Raw genomic sequence first — 23,856 nt, forward strand, 5'->3', positions numbered from 1 at the left:
TTTTTTAATATGCTGATTTTATAAGTTGCTAGTTCATTCAAGGCATTATAGACACCAAATCTTATTATCTGCAAATATAGTTTGATTAATTCCTGTTCAGGCCTCCTGCCCATACCTGATTTCTCTTATCTATTGCTTTGACCAACTCTTGCATTTAACAATAACAAGTAGAGGAGGCAGTAGGGCCTGTGGCTCTTCCTTCTGTAGGAATGTCTGTGTGCTTCTGATTAGATAAACTGAGAACACAGATTGTGGTTCAAGGTACACACATGGTTTACCATTCTGAGTAAATTTCTATTTATATGTTTTTACTACAGAGGAGAGTTGAATATTGGCAAATGTCAAAACTATATTCTAAGAATAAACCCCACTTGCATATGATCTACTATTTTTTAATATTTTATTGAATTTTATTTGATAATTTCTAGCATATTTCCACCAATGCTCATAAACTAGTCTATGACTTTCTTTTTTTTGGTGCATTCTTTGGAATTGTTTGTGGCCTATGATGGGATCCATTTGTAAAGGGTGTTCTCTGCTACGAAGGGTCAGAGTTGCATATGTAGCTGTGACTACTCCTGTATATTTTGTGTTGCTTGGTTTTTTAGTTAGTAAGTTTGCTTTTTTGTGCACATCTATCTTCAACTGGAAGAAGCATGCTAAATTCCTTGAATAAATGTCTCTCTCTTTGCATCTCCTACAGGCTCTTCTTTATAGAAGTTGCTGCCATGTTCCTGGGTGCACAAGTTATGGTTGTTATGTCTTCACTGCAAATTGTGGCTTTTAGCATTGAAAGATTCTCTCCTTGTCTTTAATGTTTCTTGATGCAGGTTCTACTGGTCAAATATCAAGATTATGACTCTGTCTTTTTTTTTTTGTATCAGGAATTAAACTTAGGGGCATTTGATCACTGAGTCACACCCCAGACCTATTTTGTATTTTATTTAGAGACAAGGTCTCACTGAGTTGCTTAGTGCCTTGCTTTTGCTGAGGCTGGCTTTGAACTCACGGAACTCCTGCCTCAGACTCCCAAGCTGCTGGGATTACAGTGTGTGCCACTGTGCCAGGCGACACTTGCTTTCTTTTTGTTTTATTTGCCTGTGTCTCTTTGTTCATCTTTTCCCTTTTTAGCCCCCAGACCTCTGTCTTGCTGTAGGTATCTCTTATTTACAGTCAAGTGTTGGATTTTGCTTCGTTAGCCAATATAGAATATTTGTGTTTTTATAGGTAAATTAAGTCTATTATATTTATTGACACAATCAATACATTGGGCTTCAGTTCTATCATAGTATCTACATAAATAATGTTACAAATACATATTCTATAACTATATATGATCATGGATATATGTAAGCGTAAGTGTGTGTATTTCATGAGATGCTATGTTCTGTTTTTTCCTTTATGCTGTGTGTTTTGATAATTAGAAAGGTCTGCATACATGCTTGTATGTGTGTGTGGGTGTGTACGTGCATATGTGTACATGAATATGTGTGCTTGGATATGTGTGTACACACACACATCCTACTGGCTAGTCAGGTCCTTTCTTTGTGCTTCTGCAATGAATCTAGGTATGAGGGTCTTGCCTTCATGGGGCTCAGATTCTGGGGAGCAGACCCTTTTAATTCTATATAAAAACCACTACAGTAAAGGTCAGCTTGTTTCCTTAAAAGAGGATCTTATGGAGGAGCTAGTTCCTGAGCCAAATCTTTAAGTAGAAGCACCAGATAAAGATGCAGTAAGCAGGGAAATGCAACCTGCACACGTGCTGAGTGTATCTGCAAAGTTGAATACATGCACTCCCCTCAAGGTTGGTCTGTGAAACTGTAATACGCAGAGTCTGGGTGAAGAATGCCACCTCTGGAACTTCCCAGAGGCAAGGGGGTACAGAAACAGCCTCCTGCAATGTGTGCAGCCTGGAGGGGGAGCTGTGGGGCCTCAGGTCAGGATTCCTGTGTGGGCAGGAGCCCTCAGCAGCCCAGCAGGTGGCCATTCAGCCCCAGCTGGTGGATTGGCTTTTGTAGGCCTTCAGTTGACATTGCAAAGGGGATTTTCGGCACATGGAACTAAAACCTTTCCTTCTGCAACTTCTGCCCATTGTTTCCCACTCTGTTTCCTGGGTAAGCCATTCCTTGTATGCACACATAATCTGACAGACTATTTGCAAATCACAAAAAATACCCTGCATGGCTTTACTACTACAGGCCCAATAAACACCCTCCTTCTTCCCTCCAAGTCTCATGCACAGGACTACTGAGCGGTACCTGTGCTGGTTCTGGCTATTTTCTGAGGAGCAGGGACTCTCTCACTATCCCTTATGGTCAGGCACCTGGAGTGGCTTCTCTCCAGCACATGTTGCATGGCATGACATTATGAACTGCTGTCATTTGTTAAGAGAGCTTAAGGTCATGGTCAAGGTCTCCTTCAGTCTCAAAGTCCCAAGTGTTTTCAAGGTGATTGGGAAGGTCAGGTCCCCAGGTCCTATGTCACAGTGTTGGTTGTGAGGTAGGATGGAAGAGATAAGGATAGGCAGAAAGGAACCTAACAGGGAAGGGAAAAGAAATTATACCTTTAAATCTGAGAAGCTTCACAAGTCCCCCCTTTACTCCCCACTCCTGTCTTCCTCCAGGCCTGAATTCATAAAAAGAGCCCTTGAATGTTAGAGTATTGTGAGTCCAGATGATTAATGCCCACATTCATTGCTAGCCTACACAACATATTTTCTTTAGACTGAATAAAGCAAAGGAAAATATTGTTAGAAACTTATGAGTATCTTCCAAACGCTATCTGTTGCCTTGATGACATCAACCTAGAGATTCTAAAAGAAACAGACCACTATGATAGTCCTTGGTTTCACTATTAAGAGAGCTGAGATCAGCAGGCTGATGCTGCCTCCCAAGAACATCTCATGTCCACTGTTTACAGAGCTTCCTTTAAAAGAAGAGCCTGTGACCCCAAAAGTGAGTCTCACCCTCGAGCATCCCTTATCCCTGTGAGTGTGTATCCTGCTCTATTACTTGCTTTTCTAAATAAATATTTGTGCCTCTTGTGATGTGTCCTGAAATTCTTTTCTGTGACATAAGTTAAGAATCAGCCAGGGCTGGGTGGAGGTCCCCTTCTCCCATCTCAGTGAGGTCTCTTCAGACTCCTTTCTGGTGACAATGGTTTGTATCTAAATATGGTATTTTGGCTTATTTCTCGTACATTGCAATGTGTTGATTTTGATCATCAATCCAACAAAACAATTTGCTTTTGATTTCTGATTCTGAGGCTGAATAGATGGCTTACCCATAGACTTGTGACTGTGCCAGGCAGGCCCGTTCCCCACAGATGAAGAGACACAGGTTGTTTTCTTCCTTTCTCTTTGTTTTTCCTCTCCATCCCCCAATACTGGGGTTAGAACCCAGGGCCTCACACGTGCTAGGCAAGTGTTCTATCACTGAACTACACCCCTAGCCTGTCATTTTTATTTTTTACATTTCATTTAAATCAGGCAATATATGAAGACAACATAAAGCTTATTTGGGACAACCCTTCCCCACCACTGAGTGAATTCTAGTCAATCATTACACTTCCTCTTTTCCCCAACCTACATCAATGACAGCAATGGTTTAAATGATAATTAATCCAAAGAAGCCTCTGCTGACCATGGAACTGCATATGGTTTTGAAGATTCACATGCCAAATAAAATTAATAAAAGTGACATCATGAAAGGCTGGCAGAGAAGTTTGTGGGGCCTCATGAGACAGGTGGATGTGGGCATTCGGGCCTCTGCAGTAGGACTGATGGACCTCTGTCCTACTTATTGTCCCCTATCAGATGGATGCAAACCCAACCTGAGGATGGCAAGCAGCCCACTGGCAATGCTGGGAAGTGAGCTAAATTTAGCACAGAGTGAAATTACAGTGTATTGTCCACTGGTTTTTATATTCTAATGTGCCCAGTTGTATTGATTATGATAACATTATCTTATCTGTTTCATATAAACTGTGAAATCTCATTAACACAATAAAATTTCATCTTTCATTACCCTCAAATACAAAGTCAGTTTTCCTGGGGGGTGGGTGGCCTTGCATGTGACCATTCAGGGAGGATCAGTCCCCTTGGCAGCATTTCCATTGGAGGAAAGGGTCAGAGTCCAGGCTCTTTCAAAGAGCTGGGTCCCTGTGGGAGGCGCTTAGGCAGGGATGCTTCGGAAGGCAGGCTGTAGTCTCCTAGCTGGCTTTGGGGCCACCTGTGCCTAGAAACGAGTCTCCCCACGTCTCCCACTCCCTGGCGAGAGCCCAGCACAGCTGCTCTGCCACGAGGGGGCTGGGCAGGGAGCTGAGGGCCAGGCAGCTGCTTCGCAGCAATATGGTGACACTGTGGAAAAGGGCACAATAGCATACCCTGTTTTCATTGCCCCCAATGTATACGATTTACAATACTAGGGTCTGAAGTGCCTATCTAGGACTTAATGGGGATTCATGGGCATCTATTTCTCCAGGTAACCTCACAGAATTAAGCATATATGCCTTTCAAATGGGAGAAGTGAGCTCATTACATAGAAGAATTACCGGCTACGCATTACTGGGTGGATGTATATATTACAATCTGTGTGCTGGCTGTTATCGTTAATTCCACATCATTATAGGCTACAGCTGAGTTCTTGTGCTGTTATGGTTCTTGCAGTTTTGATACACCTAAATGTGCTCACTGCATTAAACATTTCCAACACATTATTAGGATAACAAATCTTTGACAAATAAACTTGAGTATCTTTTTTATGGCCTTTGTAAGAAAATATTTTAAAAGTTCTATAGGTCCCTTTCTGAACTTGTTTTTTTCCAGTTCTTTGTTTACCAGGCATCCAGAAGTCTTCAGGGCCAATTTTCAGGTTGAGGTAACATCACAGGGGCTAGGCAGGCAGGCCTGGGCACTTTGTCTGCCAACCTTGCCTAGGTCGGCCTGCTCCTCTGAATCTGTAGCAGGTTAGGGACAAGATGACAGGAAAAGAGTGTTTTTATTCATGAAATGCCAATTTCATTTCTGAGAAATGTTTTCACTTGTGACCAGGGCTGAGCTTCCCAAATGAAGGCCCAAGGCTGGCAGGGAGTGGCTGTGTCTCAGTCACTTTTTGTCCAGCAGCACTTCACTTTGAGGTAGTACCTCCTCCTTTCCTTCATCCAAATCCCGGTTCCCAGGTACCCCATCTTCATGATTTCTCAGAGTGTGTGGAAAAGTACACTAGAGGCTTCTTTCTAGTTCTTAACTCCTTTCCACACCAGTCTTGGGCTGCTTGCATACACACATGCCCATCCATACATTTAGGAAGTTGAGTTCTCTGTGATGCTGAATGACACACTTCCCGGTCATGCTGGGTGACACTTTCAATGCAGAAGTTTTCATGGCATGTCTTTTAGGCTGTGGCCCATGTCAGCACTTCTGGCAGAGGAGGGGAGGAAAGTTCTGGGTCCAGGCTCTTGCATGGGGCTAGGTCTGTGTGGGAGGCACTCAGGTGAGGCTGCTGATGCAGGATGCAGGAAAGACACAAAGGGTCCAGTCCACTGTGACAGTGCCTGGAGATGCTTTCCTTCGAGCATTCAAGATAGTGAGAAGAGCAGGACAGAAGGCAGGTCCAGTCCACTGTGACAGTGCCTGGAGATGCTTTCCCTCGAGCATTCAAGATAGTGAGAAGAGCAGGACAGAAGGCAGGTATTATGTCGGCATAGCATTGAACAGTGAAATAGAACCCGTGAGCCTTCTGATTATAATCAGGCATTCATTTATGCTTTGTAAATGGGTCAGGCTTTGCTCTTGGATATGAGAATACAAATACAAAAAAGGCAAATCAGAAACAGCCTCTGCCTCAGAGTCCCAGGCTAGTCAGAAACACGGGGCTGTAAATCACAAAATAATACAATGGCCAGAGCAGCTGAAGATAGGTTTCATTTGCTCATGTGTCTTCTAGCGGCAGCTGAAGGACAAGCCACAGAACCCCTCCCTTCTCACGAGGTCACCTGCAGGTTACAGATGCTGGGATCCACCCCAAGCCAAGGAGCTCCTGAATCTGAGCTCTGTGCCCAAGTTGGGGGCCCCTGCCCCTAGTGAGACCCCCAATTTGTCTTATAGCTGGACATATAGTACAGGCTCCACAGCCCAGACCCTGATGAGCCCTAACTCCAGAGATGAAACCAGTCAGACCAAATGTCCTGGATTGCTGGAGTCTAGCATTCTTTAAACTGTGGGTCACAGATGATTAGTGGATTGGGAAACCAATTTGGCAGTCACACCAGCATTTTAAAGAGAATGAAACAGAATGGAAAAGAACAGAAAATATCAAAGAACATCATACACTGTGAGGGTAACTGTTTTTCCATGAACCCTTTGTTTCAGGTGTGTGTGCATACTGGGGTTGATGTAAAATAGATTTCTTATTGTGCACGGCAGTTCACAATGTTCGACAGCCACTGTTCACCCACCTGCCATGTGAGTACAAGTGAGATGAGATTTCATTTCTTTTTTTATTTCACATATGAGCTGCAGTGAAGTTGAAGTAATTTTTGACCATGCTTGGTACATGCAAAATAAAAAAAAAAAAAGCAAATTCTAGTGATGACAGGTCACTGCAGTTAGGGCCTGGACTTTGGAGATCACCTGGCCAAGGTTTAAATTCCAGTATTTTTCAGCTTTTTCTAGTTATGTGACCTTGGGAGAACTAGTTGCCTATCTGAACTTCCTTTATTTTTCCCTCTGTAAAATAGGGACAGTATGTCTGTCTCACATGACTATTAGGAGTCATGTGAGTAGCATAGCATAATGAAAAGCAGTATATACTGGCTTCCCCCAAAACACTGGCTTCCTATCTTTTCCTTCCTGTAAATTCTAAAAGACCAAATTAAGCCCATACCTAATGGAACATTCCATATCTATTTTGTTCAGCTTTTACTCGGTGTTTTAGGTAATGCTGGGAGAATTTGGAACATTATCCTATTCTGTAGGAAAGGCCCGAGGTCTGGAAAGTCTTAGGGATTGAGAAACAAATCTTTTGTGCAGTGTCATTTAATGCCACATTGAGAATTTCCCAAGAGGAGATAAGAATGGGGCTTGCAAACGAGTGTTCATTTATAATCCTTACTTTAGAAAACCTTTGAAAGCCCAAGTGAACATTTAGGAGCTTTTACTAATGTTTTAGAAATGTGGATAACCAAATATTTTCTCCATTTCTTTTTAAATATGAAATATTTCTCTTTCATTATAAGGTAATGTTCTGAAGCCAGAATAAATCATCATAGCACAAACATACCTGTTACAGGAAGAAAAATGATAAAAGAAATAAAACCAGAAAGAAAAAAGGTAAAACCTTGTTGCTCTCAAAATGATGATTTATGGTATAATTTGTCTTTGGATCCTTTTTGGAAAAATCAACATCTGTATCTTAATGGATACAGTTTTAAAATGGGGAGCAGGAGTTTGCTAATCTACATGGGTTTATTTCAGGATGTAACCACGATCTGGTACATTTTATATTCCAACAGTGCATGGGCAGGAGCCCCCCACCAAAGGCTCACCTAAGAAGAACCCATGTGTCTGTCTTTCATGTGTCTTTCATGGTTATTTGAATGATTTAGAACAAAAACTGAATCCTGTGAACCATAGACTGAATTAGCATAGGATATGAACTGCTGATTGCTTCCGGTGACTGGTACTTTCCCTCCCATTCTGCACCATTAGAAAGTTGCTGAAGTCGACATTGGCAATAGGAAAAATGCTTCTAATTACACTGGGCATTTAGTGTGCAGAACCTCCACTCTGGGTTTTTTTCCAATTGAAACCAAAAGCATATCGATTTCTGGGAGCACTGTGAAATTTTCAAGTAAATGCAGGTTATTTTCTACTTCCTTCAGGGAGTCATGGTGGAAAACCGACAGGTGGGCTTCAAGCATGTTGAGATTTCAGGCCACAGGGTCTGCGCAGAGCCAGCGTTTCTTATCACCCCTTGCAAAGTTCACTTGGCTGAAACTGTCTTAGAGTCTTGCTGCTCCATTTGTAAGCTAATATATCCCCTTTAAAATGCCTCGAACAGAAAAGGTCAGGGAGTTGCTGTTAATAAAATCTATTAAATGGAATTGGCAGACAAGAAACTGGGGGCTGGTGGATGAAAGGGGAACTTGAAAAGTTGGGAAGTTAGAAAGTTGGTAGCAGGCAGTCCCCGTGTGCCCCCAGCCAGTCCATGCCAAGACCTTGTAGAGAGCCAGCGGGGACAAATCGCTCATTTCTAAGACATCTCAATAATACACGGAATTAAGCAGGAACGCAGGGCGTGTAGCAGGTGGGTGGTGGGTTCAAAACTAGACTGTGCTGAAGTTAGTGTAGAAATAACTTCCTTATCTTCCTTAAGGAGCTTCCTGGAAAAAAAACACTTGAGACCAAAAATGTGTTTGTAAGAAAAAGGAGCTGGAGCGAGCAGTGCTCCTGTAGCTGCCAGCGCCAGCCGAGCAGCTTGCACGCCCTGCGCTGCGCACCCTGGGCGAGCGCTGCATCATTTATGAGTTCTCTTTGAGAAAGACTGTCTAACAAGTTCCACTCCCACCAACGGCAGTGTGAGCCGCACATCCTTCCCCAGCGGCCTGTGCCTTTTCTCTCTGGGGGCTCCAGCCAAGCCCTTGTTAGAGCCAAGATGAAGCTACCTCGCTGCCCCCATCGCACGCACTTGCCCTTGGATAAGGAGAAGCGATCTGGCGGGCAGGAGGCAGCCCTCCCCCTCCCCAAGCTGAGTAATCCTGCCTCTCTCAGATCTCCTGATAGACTGCCAACCCGTGTTTCTATACATTCTGATAATTTCCCAAATTAAGCTGGCAAATAATTAATTTTATGAGTTATTCTTTTCGCCTTTCCTATGCAGGCATTTTAATTATTTCCCTTTTCAGTCTGAAGGACCTACTCAGCCTCCAGGCCTTCCCCACACTCAGTGCCAGCAGCTGTGGGACACTCAAGGCCTAAGTGGGCTCCCAGGCAAGGAGCCTGGGCAAGGAGCCTGCTCAGCTGCTGCCCAAGCTGGGTGGAGGTCGTGGCCTGCGGGCTGTGGATGTGAAGTCTGCTGATTCCAGCAGGGATGATTAGGAAGTACCCCCAGGCGCTCCTGGGAGGCAGCCCTGAGGCAGCGGACTGTGCCATTTCAAACCTAGAAACCATGCAACTCCTGAGCTACAGTCACCTTGGAGAGGAGGAAACTGCTAGCTGCCCCTCCAATAGCTTCCCCTTTTCCTGCCTGAACAATGGATGGAAAACCATGCAGCTGAGAAATCCACATTTCTGGATTTTCCTGCACTGAGAATTCCATGAATAGGAAGCAGAAATCAGTGACACATGGAATTCTAAGAAAAATCCTAAAAAGATCTTTAAAGGAATACTTGGCCACAAGACACACCCATGTATGTTTTCCTCCAACTTGCCTTCTAGAATGTTGATGTGATAGCAGGCATTACAGTAGATAGCTTATCACCATGAGGCAAATACCAAAGATAGCAAAGCAAAAAGACAGAAAATCCTGATTCTCTGATGATCCCAGATTTCCCCTACATCCCACATTCTCACCCAATGCCTGCTCTTCTGATGTGAGAAAAAAAACAAACAAACCACATCTTCATTTCGTTTAAGCTACTGTCATTGGGGTCTGTTTCTAGCAGCTGGATCCTATATCTAACTAATACAGACAGCTGCAAACTTGATCCCTTGCTGGTTCCACCCCAGGGATCCCAATAAGCCCCTCTTTAGGGGTGGCTCTCAAGTCTATGGTCTGTTCTGAGGGTCTTGGTTGGGGAATTGTACTCCTTCTCTGGAGGAATGAGGGGCGACCTCAGTGAAGCTGGTTCCTTGACTGGTTCTTGCCCTTATTCCTCAAGCCCCAGTATACCTTCCTCTAGGACCAGCCTGCAGGAACCGAAGCAGAGGCTGTCAGCATCTTCTCAACCCTGATGGCAGAGCCCCTCCCTCAGCTCTGAGCATTTAGTTGGTGCCCACATTAATTCTCAAATGGATATTTTACTATTAGCAGAAAGACTGACCCCAAATCTCTTTCTGTACTATAGCTACCGAGGAAACTTTCAAACACCAGGTGGATGCCCAGTAGGGAAGCAAACACACCCCGGCAGACAGGTCTGTAAAGCCTCAGTTCTCAGAGCCTTTGCACAGATGTATTGTGTCCTTTTCTAGTCATACCAGCTTTCAAGGCAGCCAGGGCAGATATCAAGGGCCCAATTTTACAGATGAGGCCCCTGAGGCCCAGAGAGGCTTGGTACACTTCCTAAAGAAATAGGATAGAAAGCAGGAGGCCCAGAGAGGCTCTTATCGGGGTCTCATCTTTAGAATGTGTGTGTGTGTGTGTGTGTGTGTGTGTGAGAGAGAGTGTGTGTGTGTGTGTGTGAGAGTGTGTGTGTGTGTGTGTGTGAGAGTGTGTGTGTGTGTGTGTGAGAGTGTGTGTGTGTGTGTGTGTGTGTGTGTGTGTGTGTGTGAGAGAGAGAGAGAGAGAGAGAGAGAGAGAGAGAGAGAGACCATATCCCAGTACTCCAGTCTGCCCCTTTGCTGCTCTAAAGCACTGTGGTCCTTCCTGTTGTCTTTTCTTCCTGCTGTGTCACCTAGTTTGACTGTTTTTATCTTGCTCACTGGGCAGGTGTGACTGTGCCTCCAAGGCACCCAGAGCTGAGGGCAGGTTGTGCTTTCCCAGCCAAGTGTCATAGCCAGTGCCACAGCCAAATCCAAGGCACAGCATCCTCATGCTATTATTATTGTCACCACCTCAATATGCCCTGGGGCTCCACACATTCCTTGAACAAGCAGGTCGGGTGGGCAGGTGCTTCTTGGAGATGTCTCTGAGGCTGTTGTAGTCTGATAATTTTCACCAGTGGCCCATGAAAGGGTTTAAGGTTGGGGTCAGGGTCTGGAAAAAGAGCATGAAATGACCAGTGGAAACTCAGCAAGCTCAGGGGATATTTCCTAGGGGGCATTAACAGTCCCAGAGAGCACACAGTAAGTCTGAAACATGCAGAGGAAAAGCTGCATCCTCAAAGGGAAGGCAGACAGAACTGTGTTCCTGAAGCCCATGAGGAGGAAGTCTTCACCCAGGGCTGGGGGTCAGGACAGCCATCATGAGCATATGAGGAAGATCCATGTATGAATGAGGAAGTCCACGTGTACATGAGAAAGTCCTCCAGAGCATCAAAACAGAGCTGCCCCACAGGGAGTGAAGATGTGAATTATGGCCATGTTTGCTAGGTACCCCTGAAACCTGTGGGGCTCCAGGTTCATGTGCCCACACCTGACATCCAACACCCAAGCAAGGGAAAGACCACTCAGCTCCAAAAGTGAGGCTGCACATGGAGAATTGCCCGCGCAACTGTGGTTCCAATATTAACTTATGAGAGTCAAACAAAAGCAGATAGGGAGGACTGGAGAGAGAGCAAGTGGAGTCAGGTTCTCACCCATGTGAAGAAAAGAGCCTTTTACAGAGCTATGGCTCGCTGCAGGAACCTCATCACCTGATAACTGCTCAGAGGAGCAGGATAGGAGCCCGCCCAGCATGTTGCCAGTCCAGCTGCTAACATGCCAGAACCTTCTGAGGTCCTGCTGACATCAGGGGCTGCTGATGTCGCTCAGAAGACAGTGGTCTTATCTCTGAAGATTGCATATTAGAGCTGTTCCAGCCATTTGCTAGATGTGCAATTTCATACCACCTAAATTCAAGCTAGCTGGCATGCAGTTTCTTTATGCATAGTGACTGAAGATACCACCTGGACCCCATTCCTGTTTTTATACCCAGTTCAACTGTGCAGGAAGCAACGAATGAGGCTGTGAAGCTCAGCTGTATTACCTGAAGGATTTCAGTGGAGCACAACTGAGGTAATATATGTGAACTGTTTTGAAAGGACAACACACCTCCCAAATATAGATCCTGACCCCTTCTCGTTGTAACCACTGAAGCGGGGGAAATCACCACTTGGGAGCCAAATTGTTGCTCTGATGTCTCTGAAGTTGTTGCCGCCATCTTTGCTTCCTCCCACCTTGCTTGCACTCCACTGACAGATTCATTTTCCAGGACACCACTTTGATCATGACATTCACAGCTCTTAAGCCTTGAATGGCTCCCCATTGTATAAAAGGCAAACTCCAAGCCTCAAAACCCCCCTCAGTCAGGCTGAGATCTGCTTCCCTCTGCTCTCTGCAGAACTCAAATGCACCAGTAACACAATGAGGCAGTTGCAGTTAATAGTAATAGGGGATTATTAATAGCAGTATTAGTCATTTTAAGCCTCCAAGTTTACTGTTATTTTATTAAATAGACTAATTAAAGCAAACATTAATGGTCCAGGTTTTTGGCTATTTTCTTCTTCCAATGAACGATCAAGAATCACTTGCAGATGGACAGGTTCTTCTGAGCTGTCCTGCATTTTAATATTTTTGCTAGCCACTGTGCAGGCGGAACTGACTATGCTTAATTTATAAAGGAGGATTTATGGGCTTGGGGATGACAACAGACAGCCAATCAATAAGGGATGATAATAACAGCGTGTAATATCAAGGAACATTAGGTCTCGGGCATGATTTGGGGAGAGAAGTGGGCAGTTAGAAACCTTATCATTTGAAAAAGGTCAAGGCCTGGCAGCCATAAAAATGCCTAAGCAAATAAAATCACACCTGTGAATCAGGAGAGGGCATAAATTGCTGAGTGAAAAAGGATTTTAGATTTTGTGGAAAAATTACTTCCCTGAGCAAGGATTTGGGCTGCTGTAGGACAAATGCAGTTGTGTCAAGAGAGGGTCTATTTATTACCGCTCGAACAATAACATACAATGCAGATGGGGAGAGTGTTTCCCCACCAGCTGGCAATTCCTGGGGCTGGGACCAGAATTTTTCAGAAACATGGGAGGAGTCAGAGGCTGCAGAGAGGCTTCCAAAGACTGGGCCGAGTTTCAGCACGTATATTTAAGAACCACTGGCTTCATGACATTCTGTCTGGTCATTCCCCCTCTCCAGGGCTGGGGGAATTTTTATTGATTTAGTAAATTGGTTGTGTAACTGAAAAAGGCAAAAAAAAAAGCACAAAGTAGCAGATTCTATTACCAATAATCATATTCCATCATGAAAACCAGGATTGGAAATAATCGTTCTCTTTGAAGGACATTCACAGCATTACACAGAGCTTTGTGACCAGCTCAACTGAAAAGATGCCCTGATGGCATTTAGAAAAGTTTCCTTCCACATACCCTTTCAAGAATAGGTGTGCTAGGAAAGGATTCGAGCAGACACTTCCTGCCCTCGGCACCCAGAAAAAGCAGCTGGAACATTATGCTTCCCTTCCACAGCATCGCTTCAGCTTAGAGGAGGCAGAGAGATGAAATCGCACACATGATGGATTTCTTCTAAACACTCCCTGGAGGAATGCACCCTGTTTTCATTTCACATTGCAATTTGAACTTCACAAACCTGGCTGCCTGACCAACCTTCTGCATCCTGGTGGTTCTGGAAAGCAAGCTCACCTCCTTGTAAGGTGTATTCGGTCACTGCCCTGCTGAAGACACCCAGGCCAGCCCCGTTGTAAGCGGCCACCTGGATTTCATACTGCGTCCAGATAATCAGGTCTGTCACCAGGCAGTAGTTCACCTCCGGGCTAGTGATGTTTCTCTGCTGATGCTCACCAGGCAGGCCAGCCAGGCGGTACCTGCACCAGAAAGGAAGCCCATTATGGCACAGAAACAATTCAGACTTGAGCTGGTTTTCTGTGGTTCTATGCAAATAAAGAAAAATGGAATTACATAAACAAGAGAGGGGCCAAGAGGTCAGTCCCAGACAACACTGTATCCCAATTCAACAATTTCAAAAGTTTATACTCAAAAGGTAGCTTCCAGGCATTCTAAGGTATATTATAAGTTCTGAGCAAAACAAAAGTGTCATTTCAACTACATTATGGTTATGGGAAAACAACAGTCTTATAAGTGTAACTTGTCCAGGACTAATGGTGACTTAGAACTCCAAATTCCCCAAGTGATTTCTGTCAGGGTTTGAGAAATACTTTACTCTTGCGACTGAAATGTGGGGAGAAGTGGAGAAGCCAGCAGTGTGTGGCCTCTTGGCCTCCAGGGGCTGAGCTCCCAGTTGTGGTCCATTTAGGAAATATGGGTTTATCTAAGTATACCCCAGAGCAGGAAAAAGTGGGCTTTGAAAAGGCGTTAACACTTCTAAAATGCTAGTTCAGTGCTAACTACCACAAATTGTTTTGGGGGCTTTTGGAACACTTGGGTGGTACGATCTTTAGCTTACTAAAGGCAAAAATTCACAGTTATGTTTATTTAAAAGGTGACTCGCACACCTCTGCACTTAGAAAATGCATAAATTAGGAAACTGCATTTTGCACTATGAAAGGACTTTCAGAGCATTATTTTGATTAGCAAATGTTTTTCCATGATTCAGTTTATAGAAGTTAATGTACTGAACCGACTTAGTTAATTTGCCGAGCTTTTCTGGATCAGTCTCCCTGGTAAATGAGGGAACATGTACAGTAAAAGTGATTTCTTAATCATCTGCAGCTTCCAAAGCATATAATTTCTATCCCAGAAGTGGTTCTTGCCTCAGAAAACCATGGCTTTGTGTGACAAATGGAAAGGGGAGATGAGTGATAAGGGATCCAAAACCAGAGTGGCAGCAATGAATCTGCTGACTCTCCACAGCACACGGGAATTTCTGGGCTCCTCCCCATGCTGCCTTGTCCTTAGGGCAGAGCACCTCACATGAAAGGAAGCACCTGAGATAGGTGCACACAGGCCAGGGCATTAGCAAGGCCACCATTGTTAGAAAAAAGCAGAGACTGCAGGATTTAGGCTCTTCAGGAAAACACAATGTTCCAAAGAGAAGGAGAGCTGAGAAGTCAATAGGGAAGGAGAGAGATGGTAATCAAAGTTTCTTCATGAAAATCAGAGTTTTCTGAGATTCTTTCATCCTCTCCTGTTATAGACCACTCGCTCTTGGTGAGGCCAGTTTGGAAGAAAAGGTAAATGGTCAAGGACAGCACATGAATGCTGGAAGAAGCATGGCTTCCTTCTGTCTCATGCTTGAAAGCAGGTGGCCCCAGGCTCTGGGAGGCACCAGGGAAGGGAGCTGTTAATTCTCTGGTGGGCAAACATGGAAGTTATCAAGCCACACCTCTGCCTCACACCCCATCAGCCTCTGACACTTGCTGAAGTGGCATCCTTAACTGACCACCTGCACCAACCAAGGGCAGGTCAATTCATTACAGGTACTCAGGTCGTTGAGGTAATAATGGCCCTCAAGACAGTAGGCCACTAGGAGAAAGGCCTGGCATGGATTGACCCATGTGACAGATATTTCCATTTAAATTCTCTGCCCACAAAAGATGAACTTTTAAAATAAATGGCACTGAGACAATTAGCCATTTGAAAAAGGGTAAAACTTGGCTCCACTTCCATATCACACATGGGAATGGCCCAGGCATGTGAACGGTACTTGCAGCCAGTGTGATGGTGAGCTTACCCCTCAGGAATGACATGCTCATGTAGACCCATCACTGCATGCTGCACACACCAGGCAAAAGCAAAGAAATCAGCATCAGAAGACACAGGTGAGGACCTGTTCAGCCCTGATGCGCCCGGTGACCTTAGGTATCTTCCTGTACCCTTATTTCCACCACTCTCCAATGAGAATTTTTAATAAAAGCATTTCGTAGGTTCTTGCAAGAATCGAGTGGAACAATGAATGTGAAGGAGATGTGAGGTATAAAGCACCCCAATTTTGTTTTAAACATTGCTCTTCTACTGAGGAGAGTGTGGGATATAACTCTGAATTATGAACCACCCGTATTCTTCAGTACAGTTGTGCAAAAAGAATTACAGAATTCACTTCTTCCAAACCGGCTATGCTCCCTACTGGAATGGGCAGGTTGGTCCACTCTGACTGGCAGCTGAGGGTGCTTTTGTAACATTCACAGGATGTCTAAGAAGGTCGTGATTAATAAGGGGAGCGCGGGCATCCTACTCTTGCTGGTTGGCCATGTTGCCCAGGAGACAGGCTGAGCCAGAACAAGATGATTTTTTATACAGAAATAAACAGAGAACATTTTTAAAGGACATAACCCTATGCTCCTCTCAGAGAAACACCCTGCCCATTATTATAAATATTTTATTACTGCACACGCATCCTAACTACTTCTTATGGCCAGAGCCACGGAGGTGATTTATTTCCATTTGCTCTTCCCTGTATTGTGCCTCGAATCTGACACAGAGACTATGCCCTGGAGGATACACGCTTGCAAACACAGAGCTGATTTGCAGACCAGAGGATTATTTGGAAATGTTTCCAAGCAAATTCATTTTGGCATGGGTCTTTAATTTCTGAAAACTTTGATATTCATAGGCCTTGGGTAGTGCGCCCTCATTTTAAGGCTTTCTTGATTTAAGCCCCAACAAATACAGATGCCCTCTTCTCCAGCACTCAACTTACTGACACCATCACAGAAAATCCTTTTAACAGCAGTAATCCCACGAAATAGAGAAATGTGCAGTCCCTGATGTGGCCTCGCAACATCAGAGAGATGTTATTAGGAAAGTCTGCGCCCCGAGCCTGGTTCTGTGAGATGACTATTGAAGCCTTTACTTGACGGCTACTGCCCGAGGAAACTTTTCCTCACTCCCTGCTGAAAATGGCAGGGGCTGCAGGAGGACAAGCGGGAGGGGTGGCCGGGCCCGGCAGGCCAATTATTTCCATTCGTGGAACAAGAGGCTATGGCCAACGCTGAAGCAAGCAGCAGGAGGGGACAGATGGCCTCAGCCTGGAAGCAGCAAGGCTGTGGGAGGAGGTCAAGTGACTAGGATGGGTCCCAGGGGCATCAGGACAGAGCCCACAGGCCTCACCTACCAGGGCAACTCTCAGTCTCCTTGACCTTCTTTACATGGGGAAGGACAGGCGGGGGCACAGAGACACAGGAGCCTTCCTGCTCCCCAGAATGGGCCATTTAAACCCTTCAGGAGACAAGGAGAACCCACAGGCTTGAGTGGCAGGAAATTGGTTGTGACAGACAGATATTACCCATGTGGAGATTGATGCTGTTACCCAAGGAGTGCATGATTATGGACATGCATATGGGAATGGGGGGTCCTTCAGATACACAGATAATGCAGTTAAAGAGCAATGCCATCATAATTTCTTACATTTACGTAAGAAGTCAAATGTGTTCAGTTAAGAGCTTTGTTAACCAAGTATTTACTGATCCTAACTCCACAGGAGTCCAGTGTAGGCATCTGGAGGAAGGGAATAACGGATCCCCATCCCATATAATTATATTCTTGCCCATATAAAGCCAATAATACATCCAGAGCAGACAGCCGACTAGAGATTCAATAGTTACCCTTAGGCTCTGCTTTATCTCTTCTTCTTGCTAGGTCGACAAACCACTGCAATAGACACACTTGGTGCAGCTTTTAAAGTAGTGGGAGTTTGGCAGAGGACATTTCTCCTCCTTACCACAACCACATACACATATGGTTCTTTCAATATTTTTAGAAGCCTCACTGGCTCTTCTAAGGCAGAGATAGAAAACTGGCACCCTTTGGTTACATCTGGCCCGCAGATGTGGACATCTGGCCTGCTCTACTGAACTCCTGAACCGGGAGGTTGTATGTAACTCCTGAACACTGGGAGGTTGTATGTAAAAGGCCAGGTATTGGAATTTTCTTGAACTCCTAGAAAACCTGGCAAAACTGAGCAACATGCTCATGTGGTAACCATTGGATAATAACTGATTCACATTAATTAGTATTAATTTAAGTGATTATGCTTAACAATACATGGATCTAGTGAAAGTGTTAGAGGAATTAAAAGGTTTACAATGAATAGCAACATTGCTCCCTTACCCAAGATGTTCCCTCCAATCTCCTGCCAAATGCAACCACCAATGCCAGTCTTTGTGCAGACTCTGCAGGTGGACACACGTGGGAGTTCTCTGCAAGGTGCCCACATTAGCATGTGCTCTCCAGTTTGCCACAGTCTCCACCACTCCATAGCATCTGACACCTGACCTGAGAGCCTGCACTACTGATTGTCTCCTACAGACATTTAGAGGAATAGACACCTGACTCTTGCTAGGGACCATATAGAAATCACTGGTTACTTGCCTGAGGATGTACCCGCGTAGCACCCCATTATGCTCAGTTTCTGGGGGTGGCTGCCACTGCACCATGATGGACTGGTTGGTTCGCCCACTGGCCACAATGTTTTTTGGGGGAGCACTGGGTGGTTCTTCAGGTAACATCAGCCTAAAAATAAAGGATGGGTAGGAGAGAGGGAGATGAGTGCCAGAAACATATGACCCTTGTCAGCCAAACTTGGAGCCTTCCTCTTGGTAAAAATCAATAAATGCATATATGGGAACATCACAGAAAGCCCATTAATCTGTTCAATTAATACGATTTAATATTTATAAATAAATAAATTTCATAAAAATCTTTGGTTGACAGAAGCTAATTGCAAAAAGTCAAAAGACAAATGGAAAATTGAGGGCAAATTGTTCGCAACTCATTTCACAGCCAAGGTTTAGTGTCCCTGGTATTTTAAGAGCTCTTACAGTTCAATAAGAACAAGACCAATCATCCAGAAGAAAACTGGGCAAAGAATGTAAAGAGTTCACAGCAAAAAGAAGTATAAGTAGCTCTTAAACACATGAATAGTCAACTTCACTCTTACTAAGATAAACGCAAGTTCAAACTAAAATGAGATACCATTTATACTAGTAGATTAGGAAAAACATAAATGTAAAAATATACTGTGTGTCAAGGAAGAGGGATGGGCTCTGTTGCACACTGCTGTTGCAGGTGTCATTTGGTGCCTCTTAGAGCTGGGCAATTTAACCATCAACACTAGTTATTTTTGTAATACTGTTTGCTGTACCACCAAAGTGGTGGCAACCTAAATGTCCATCAGTTGGGGATTTGTTAGATAGAGTATGGTACAGTGTTACAATAGGATACTATGTAGCTGTGAAAAAAAAATGAGGGTACTTCTTATGAACTGATATTGAAAGATTTCCAAAGATGGATTATGAAGTGAAAAAAGTTTCAGAATAATATGTATGGCATGCTCTGATTTGTGTAGAAAGGAAGAGACTGAATTGTAAATTTGTATTTACTAGTAAAGTGTATATATATTTAAATCTCTGGAAAAATGTATGGGAAATATTTACATGGTTACTGGTTTAGAAAGGTGAGGTGGAACACAAGGGCAGGGGTGGAAAACAGACATTTGCATAAATATTTATTTAATTCTGAATCATATAAATATGTCATCTAACTTAAAAATTAAATTATTTTTTAAAAAGAATAAAACACACATCAATTGTGCTGAAGGACTTGGTGAGTAGTCATGACCCTCAGCACTCTGCAGCTCAACTAGGCAGGCGGCCAGGAAGACCCACCTGCTCCGTCAAGAACTGCAGAGCCTCAGCTCCCCAAACCACCACCAGCTGAGTGAGCCACTCACACTCAGTGTCCAACACTTTTTCTGGATTGTCTCTTTGGCTTTATTGCTATTTCTCCTCTAAAACTCCCACATTTTGAAAGCCATCTCAATCTCACTATTCTACAATCCAGGTCATAGAATTAGGGTTGGTTTGGGGACAGGGGAGAATTCTAAAATTGGATGTAGTCATTTGTCCCCTTACAATTGCAGGGCTTCCAAAATGGACCTCCTTGGATGTGTGGGTGAGGACACTGCTCAGGAGAACAGCACTTGAGAGACACTGGCAGCATTCAGCTTCCTGCATGACTACTACACATTTACCTCTCAAGCCCATGGCACAGCCTACACTCTGCTGGCAATTGTGGGGAGAAAGAACTCAGAAAGCCAGGCATAGGGATGTATACCTGGAATCCCAGTAGCTTGGGGCTGAGGCAGGAGGATCCCAAGTTCAAAGCCAGCCTCAGCAACTTAGTGAGGCCCTAAGCAACTCAGGGAGACCCTGTCTCTATAATTATAGAAAAGGGCTGGAATGTGGTTCAGTGGGTAAGTGCTCCTGGGCTCAATACCCGGTACCAAGGGAAAAAAAGAAAAATAAAAACGAAAGGGCCCAGAAAACACAGCCAGCAGGTGAGCTCTTAATCTCCTGGGTACATAAGACTGTGCTATCAGGAGCCATCGATGCAGGCACAGCCAGAGCACCACAGGAGAAATCCAAGACACTGCCTCCCAGCAATTAAGAGAAACCCAGCTAGATCAACACACGGCCATGTTTGCACTCTTTGTGATAATCTTTTCTGCTCATGCTTTTGCCAATATCCCTGAGGGATGATCAATTAATTGCCTCCACCTCCTGTGATGCCTCTGTTTGACTCTCAGGCCCTGCTGTTCCTGGCCACTGTGCAGAGAGCAGGGCCCCACTCACCTGCTCGTCTCTGTGCTGTACTGGCCCTTGCCCACTTGATTCACTGCACACACCCTGAACTGATAGGTGCGGGCTGGAGTCAAGCCACCCACGGTGATTCCTGTCATCTCAGGGCCAACGTTTGACAGATGCACTTTCCATGGAGAGTCTAAAAGAATGACAAAACAGATTCACACCCACGTGAGTACATGTCTGAATGACAAGCGAATGCAAATATGTTCTCACAAATTATCTCATTTGCTTTCCAAGACAGCACTAGGAGAGGGGAGCTGTTATCCCCATTCGACAGACATGGAAACCAAGGCTCAGTCATGCAGCTAGCAACTAGTGAGCCTGGCATGAAACTCAGATTTCTCAGCCCAGATCTAGTGTGCTTCCCATTACCCTGGGCTGTTGTCAATAAGTAAAGGCATCCTTTGTTCAACCTGCACATGGTGGTTTAGAAGAAACTAAAATATTCCTGGGTTCAAGATGTAATGAGAAAAAGTTCTCTGTGAGCTCACGTGGTTAGACAGAGTGCAGATTTATCTCCCAGAAAAGGAAGCTGCACTTGTCACTGAATGATAAATAAAAACTATATTCATTAACATTTTAATAAAAGAGGAAATGAGCATGATAAAGACAGATGGGCTGTGCGTTTTGCAACCCATCTGCAGCATGGCAGCCCATTACGCCACACCCTGAGTGGCTCTGGCTGGAGAGACATCAGAATTCAGAGCTAGTCTGGAGCCTCTTTCCAATCAGCTTTTCGGCAGGTGTGGAAGAGCGACTGTCAGCCAAATGGGCTCCCGCCTGCAAGAAGGTTCTGCAGGAACCCATACCTGCATGAGTTTTTGCAGAGTTTAAGCATGCTTCTTGCTCGATCGTTTTGTAGAGTGATGCCCTGGAATGACCTGACAATGACTTTGAATATCCACCATCAGCTCCCATTCTGAGCCACTGTGATGCCTGGATGGCATTTTCAAGTTATCAGCAAGGTAAAATATGAGCTGGGACATTCCTCTGGAAATTAAACTGTCTTTCTCCTTCTTCCAAAGTGGTGCTAAGTTCCCTTTCATCCACATTGGTCAAAAAGACATGAATCCACTATGGTGCTGCGCTCTGCTCAGATTGCAGACAACACTTGCTGTGTGTAAACTCCAACCCCCCCCCCAAAAAAAAATACATTGGCTCCTTCAGAAACCTCAAGACTGACCATGCAGATTCACAGTGTATGCGTGAAGCTCATGGGAAGGACACCTGGCATTTTAGTTCCTTAGAGGTCACCAAGAGGTGGCCACAAATTGCTCAAAATGAAAATGAAAGTCCCAAAGGCCACGTGAAGGTGTCTCACTAATTCAGAACCTGTAGCTGGGATTCCTCAACACCAAGTTAAGCTGCTCTGAGGTGCAATGCCAGTTGGACGACAAAGATTGAATCTTTTTAATTATTTCAAATAAAGCTGCTTCCAAAAATGGCTTTCTGGGAATGCAGTCTCCACCACCAGCTGGGCAATTCTGTACTCTTGGCTCTTGATTTCCAGTGACACGGTAATTGGCGGTTGATGAGGATCCCCTTCTCTTTATGTTTCCTTTAAAAACCTGATGTGTGCACCCACATTAACTATGGAAAAGCCCACTCCACTGCTCTTTTTGCTCAGGGAGTCTGAGAGCCTCTGTCAGCATCAAATACCTCATGGTGACCTGGTTTCTAGATGGCTTCCCTAAAAAAGGCAGCCACTTGTCAAAGTGAAAGGTGAGAGGGCCTTCCCTGAAACCCGTGCAGCTGGCAGGGGTAGGGCCTCCACGGAAGGCGTTTTCGTTCTAAAGAACTGGCACATGTGGGAAAAGCATGGAGACCATGGTCAGCCAGAGCTCTTCACTTAGACTCTGGTTTTATGTGAACTTCTGTAGAAAAGGGGGACAAATCAAAACTGCAACGACCTACCACACCATGCCCTCCAGGATGGCTATTATCAAACAGATATACAAACAGAAAATAACAGCATCAGTGAGAACTTGTACACTGCTGGTGGGAATGTAAAATAGTATGGTGATTCCTTGAAAAAATTAGAAACAACATTCCCATCTTACCCAGTGGTCCCGCTTCTGAGTATATACCTCAAAGAACTGCAACAGGGTATTAAAGAGGTATTTGGAACCCATGTTTACAGTAGCACAAGAGGTGGAAACCACCCAACTATCCATCAAGGGATGAATGGATAAACAAGGAATGTGGTCTAGCCTACAGTGGAATATTACTCAGCTTTAAAAAAGAAGGGAATTCTGACACATGCTACAACATAGATGGACCCTAAGGACATTATGCTGGGTCAAATAAGTCATAAAAAGAGGAATACAGTGTGAGTCCACGGATATGAGGTACCTATAGTACTCAATCCATAGAGACAGACAGTAGAAGGGACTGTGGGAGGGAGAATAGGGAGTTATTGTTTATGGGTGCAGAGTTTCACTTCTGCAACATGAAAAGAGTTCTGGAAATGGCTGTTGGTGATGAGCACACAATACAGTGAATGTACTGAACACTACTGAACTGTACTCTTAAAAATGGTTGTGATGGTAAATTCTGTTATGGGATACTTTACCACAACTAAAATAAAAAAACAGGTGAGAAAATAAAGTAACATGAAATCCCAAGGTCGCCTGAGTATGAAATGAGACAGTGAACACTGGGACACCATGCAGGAGGCCTGGCCCAGGGACACTTGTGCAGGACTGTGCCTGCTCCTGCCTCTTGTCTCCCCTGGGAGATCAGGAGAGCATAGTCAGGTCATTTCCTTCCTCACTGAGAGGGTGGCCTTCACTGTCCTTGTCCTTCCCAGGTGCCTGCTCTTCTCAAGGGGGCAGGTCTGCACAGCCTCTCTCTGAGTTCTCTGAGTCTCTGACCCAAGAGGAGCCGACTGAGGCCACCAGCCCTGGGCTCTCCCTCTACTCACATCTCTGTAGACATTCTCTAGACCTCCTCCTGGACTGGTCCTATTGGGAGTGCTGTTTGCTTCCTGCAGGAGGCTCTCTTCCACCAGCCCTTCCTTCCTTCTGATCTCGAGGTGTCTGTCAGTGAACAGCTCACCTGCTCAGTCAGACACAGGGAGCAACAGCTGTTTCACAGAGGGACACAGGCAAGGACACCTGTGGTAATCAGTTGGCTGAAGTGACTCTTCAGAACAAGGTGGGGTGGGGACGGAGAGGACCTGGGATGCTGCCTGTCCTGGTCTGTATCAGGTCGTGCCCAACAAAACTCACCCTGAGGCTGGTCCCTGGAGTGGCCGAGTGGGAGGCAGTGCCTTGAGGGGAGTGGGGTTGTCAGAGGGATTAATTCTCTTACAGGAGTGAGTTCTCAGTCTTGTAGGATTGAAATGGTTACCTCAAGTGTAGGTCATTACAGAGTGAGTTGGCATCTCACCTTGGTCTCTCTGCATGAACCGGCTTTCCATTTTATA

At 44.8% G+C, this 23,856-nt stretch overlaps 1 protein-coding gene across 5 annotated transcripts in view; it reads right to left on the reverse strand.

Annotated features, from left to right (window-relative positions):
• The window catches only part of Sdk1 (sidekick cell adhesion molecule 1), an 883,473-nt gene that overhangs the window by 170,099 nt on the left and 689,518 nt on the right, over nt 1–23,856 (reverse strand). For all 5 annotated transcript variants that reach the window (XM_078023675.1, XM_078023673.1, XM_078023678.1 and 2 more), the window contains 3 exons: nt 20,418–20,565; nt 18,157–18,297; nt 13,513–13,694 (listed from right to left, as the gene is read on the reverse strand). In XM_078023675.1, coding sequence (XP_077879801.1) covers nt 13,513–13,694; nt 18,157–18,297; nt 20,418–20,565 — 471 coding nt within the window. The remainder of the gene's footprint in view (nt 1–13,512; nt 13,695–18,156; nt 18,298–20,417; nt 20,566–23,856) is intronic.

The sequence above is a fragment of the Ictidomys tridecemlineatus genome, chromosome 10 (assembly GCF_052094955.1).
Source record: "Ictidomys tridecemlineatus isolate mIctTri1 chromosome 10, mIctTri1.hap1, whole genome shotgun sequence".
Lineage (NCBI taxonomy): Eukaryota > Metazoa > Chordata > Mammalia > Rodentia > Sciuridae > Ictidomys > Ictidomys tridecemlineatus.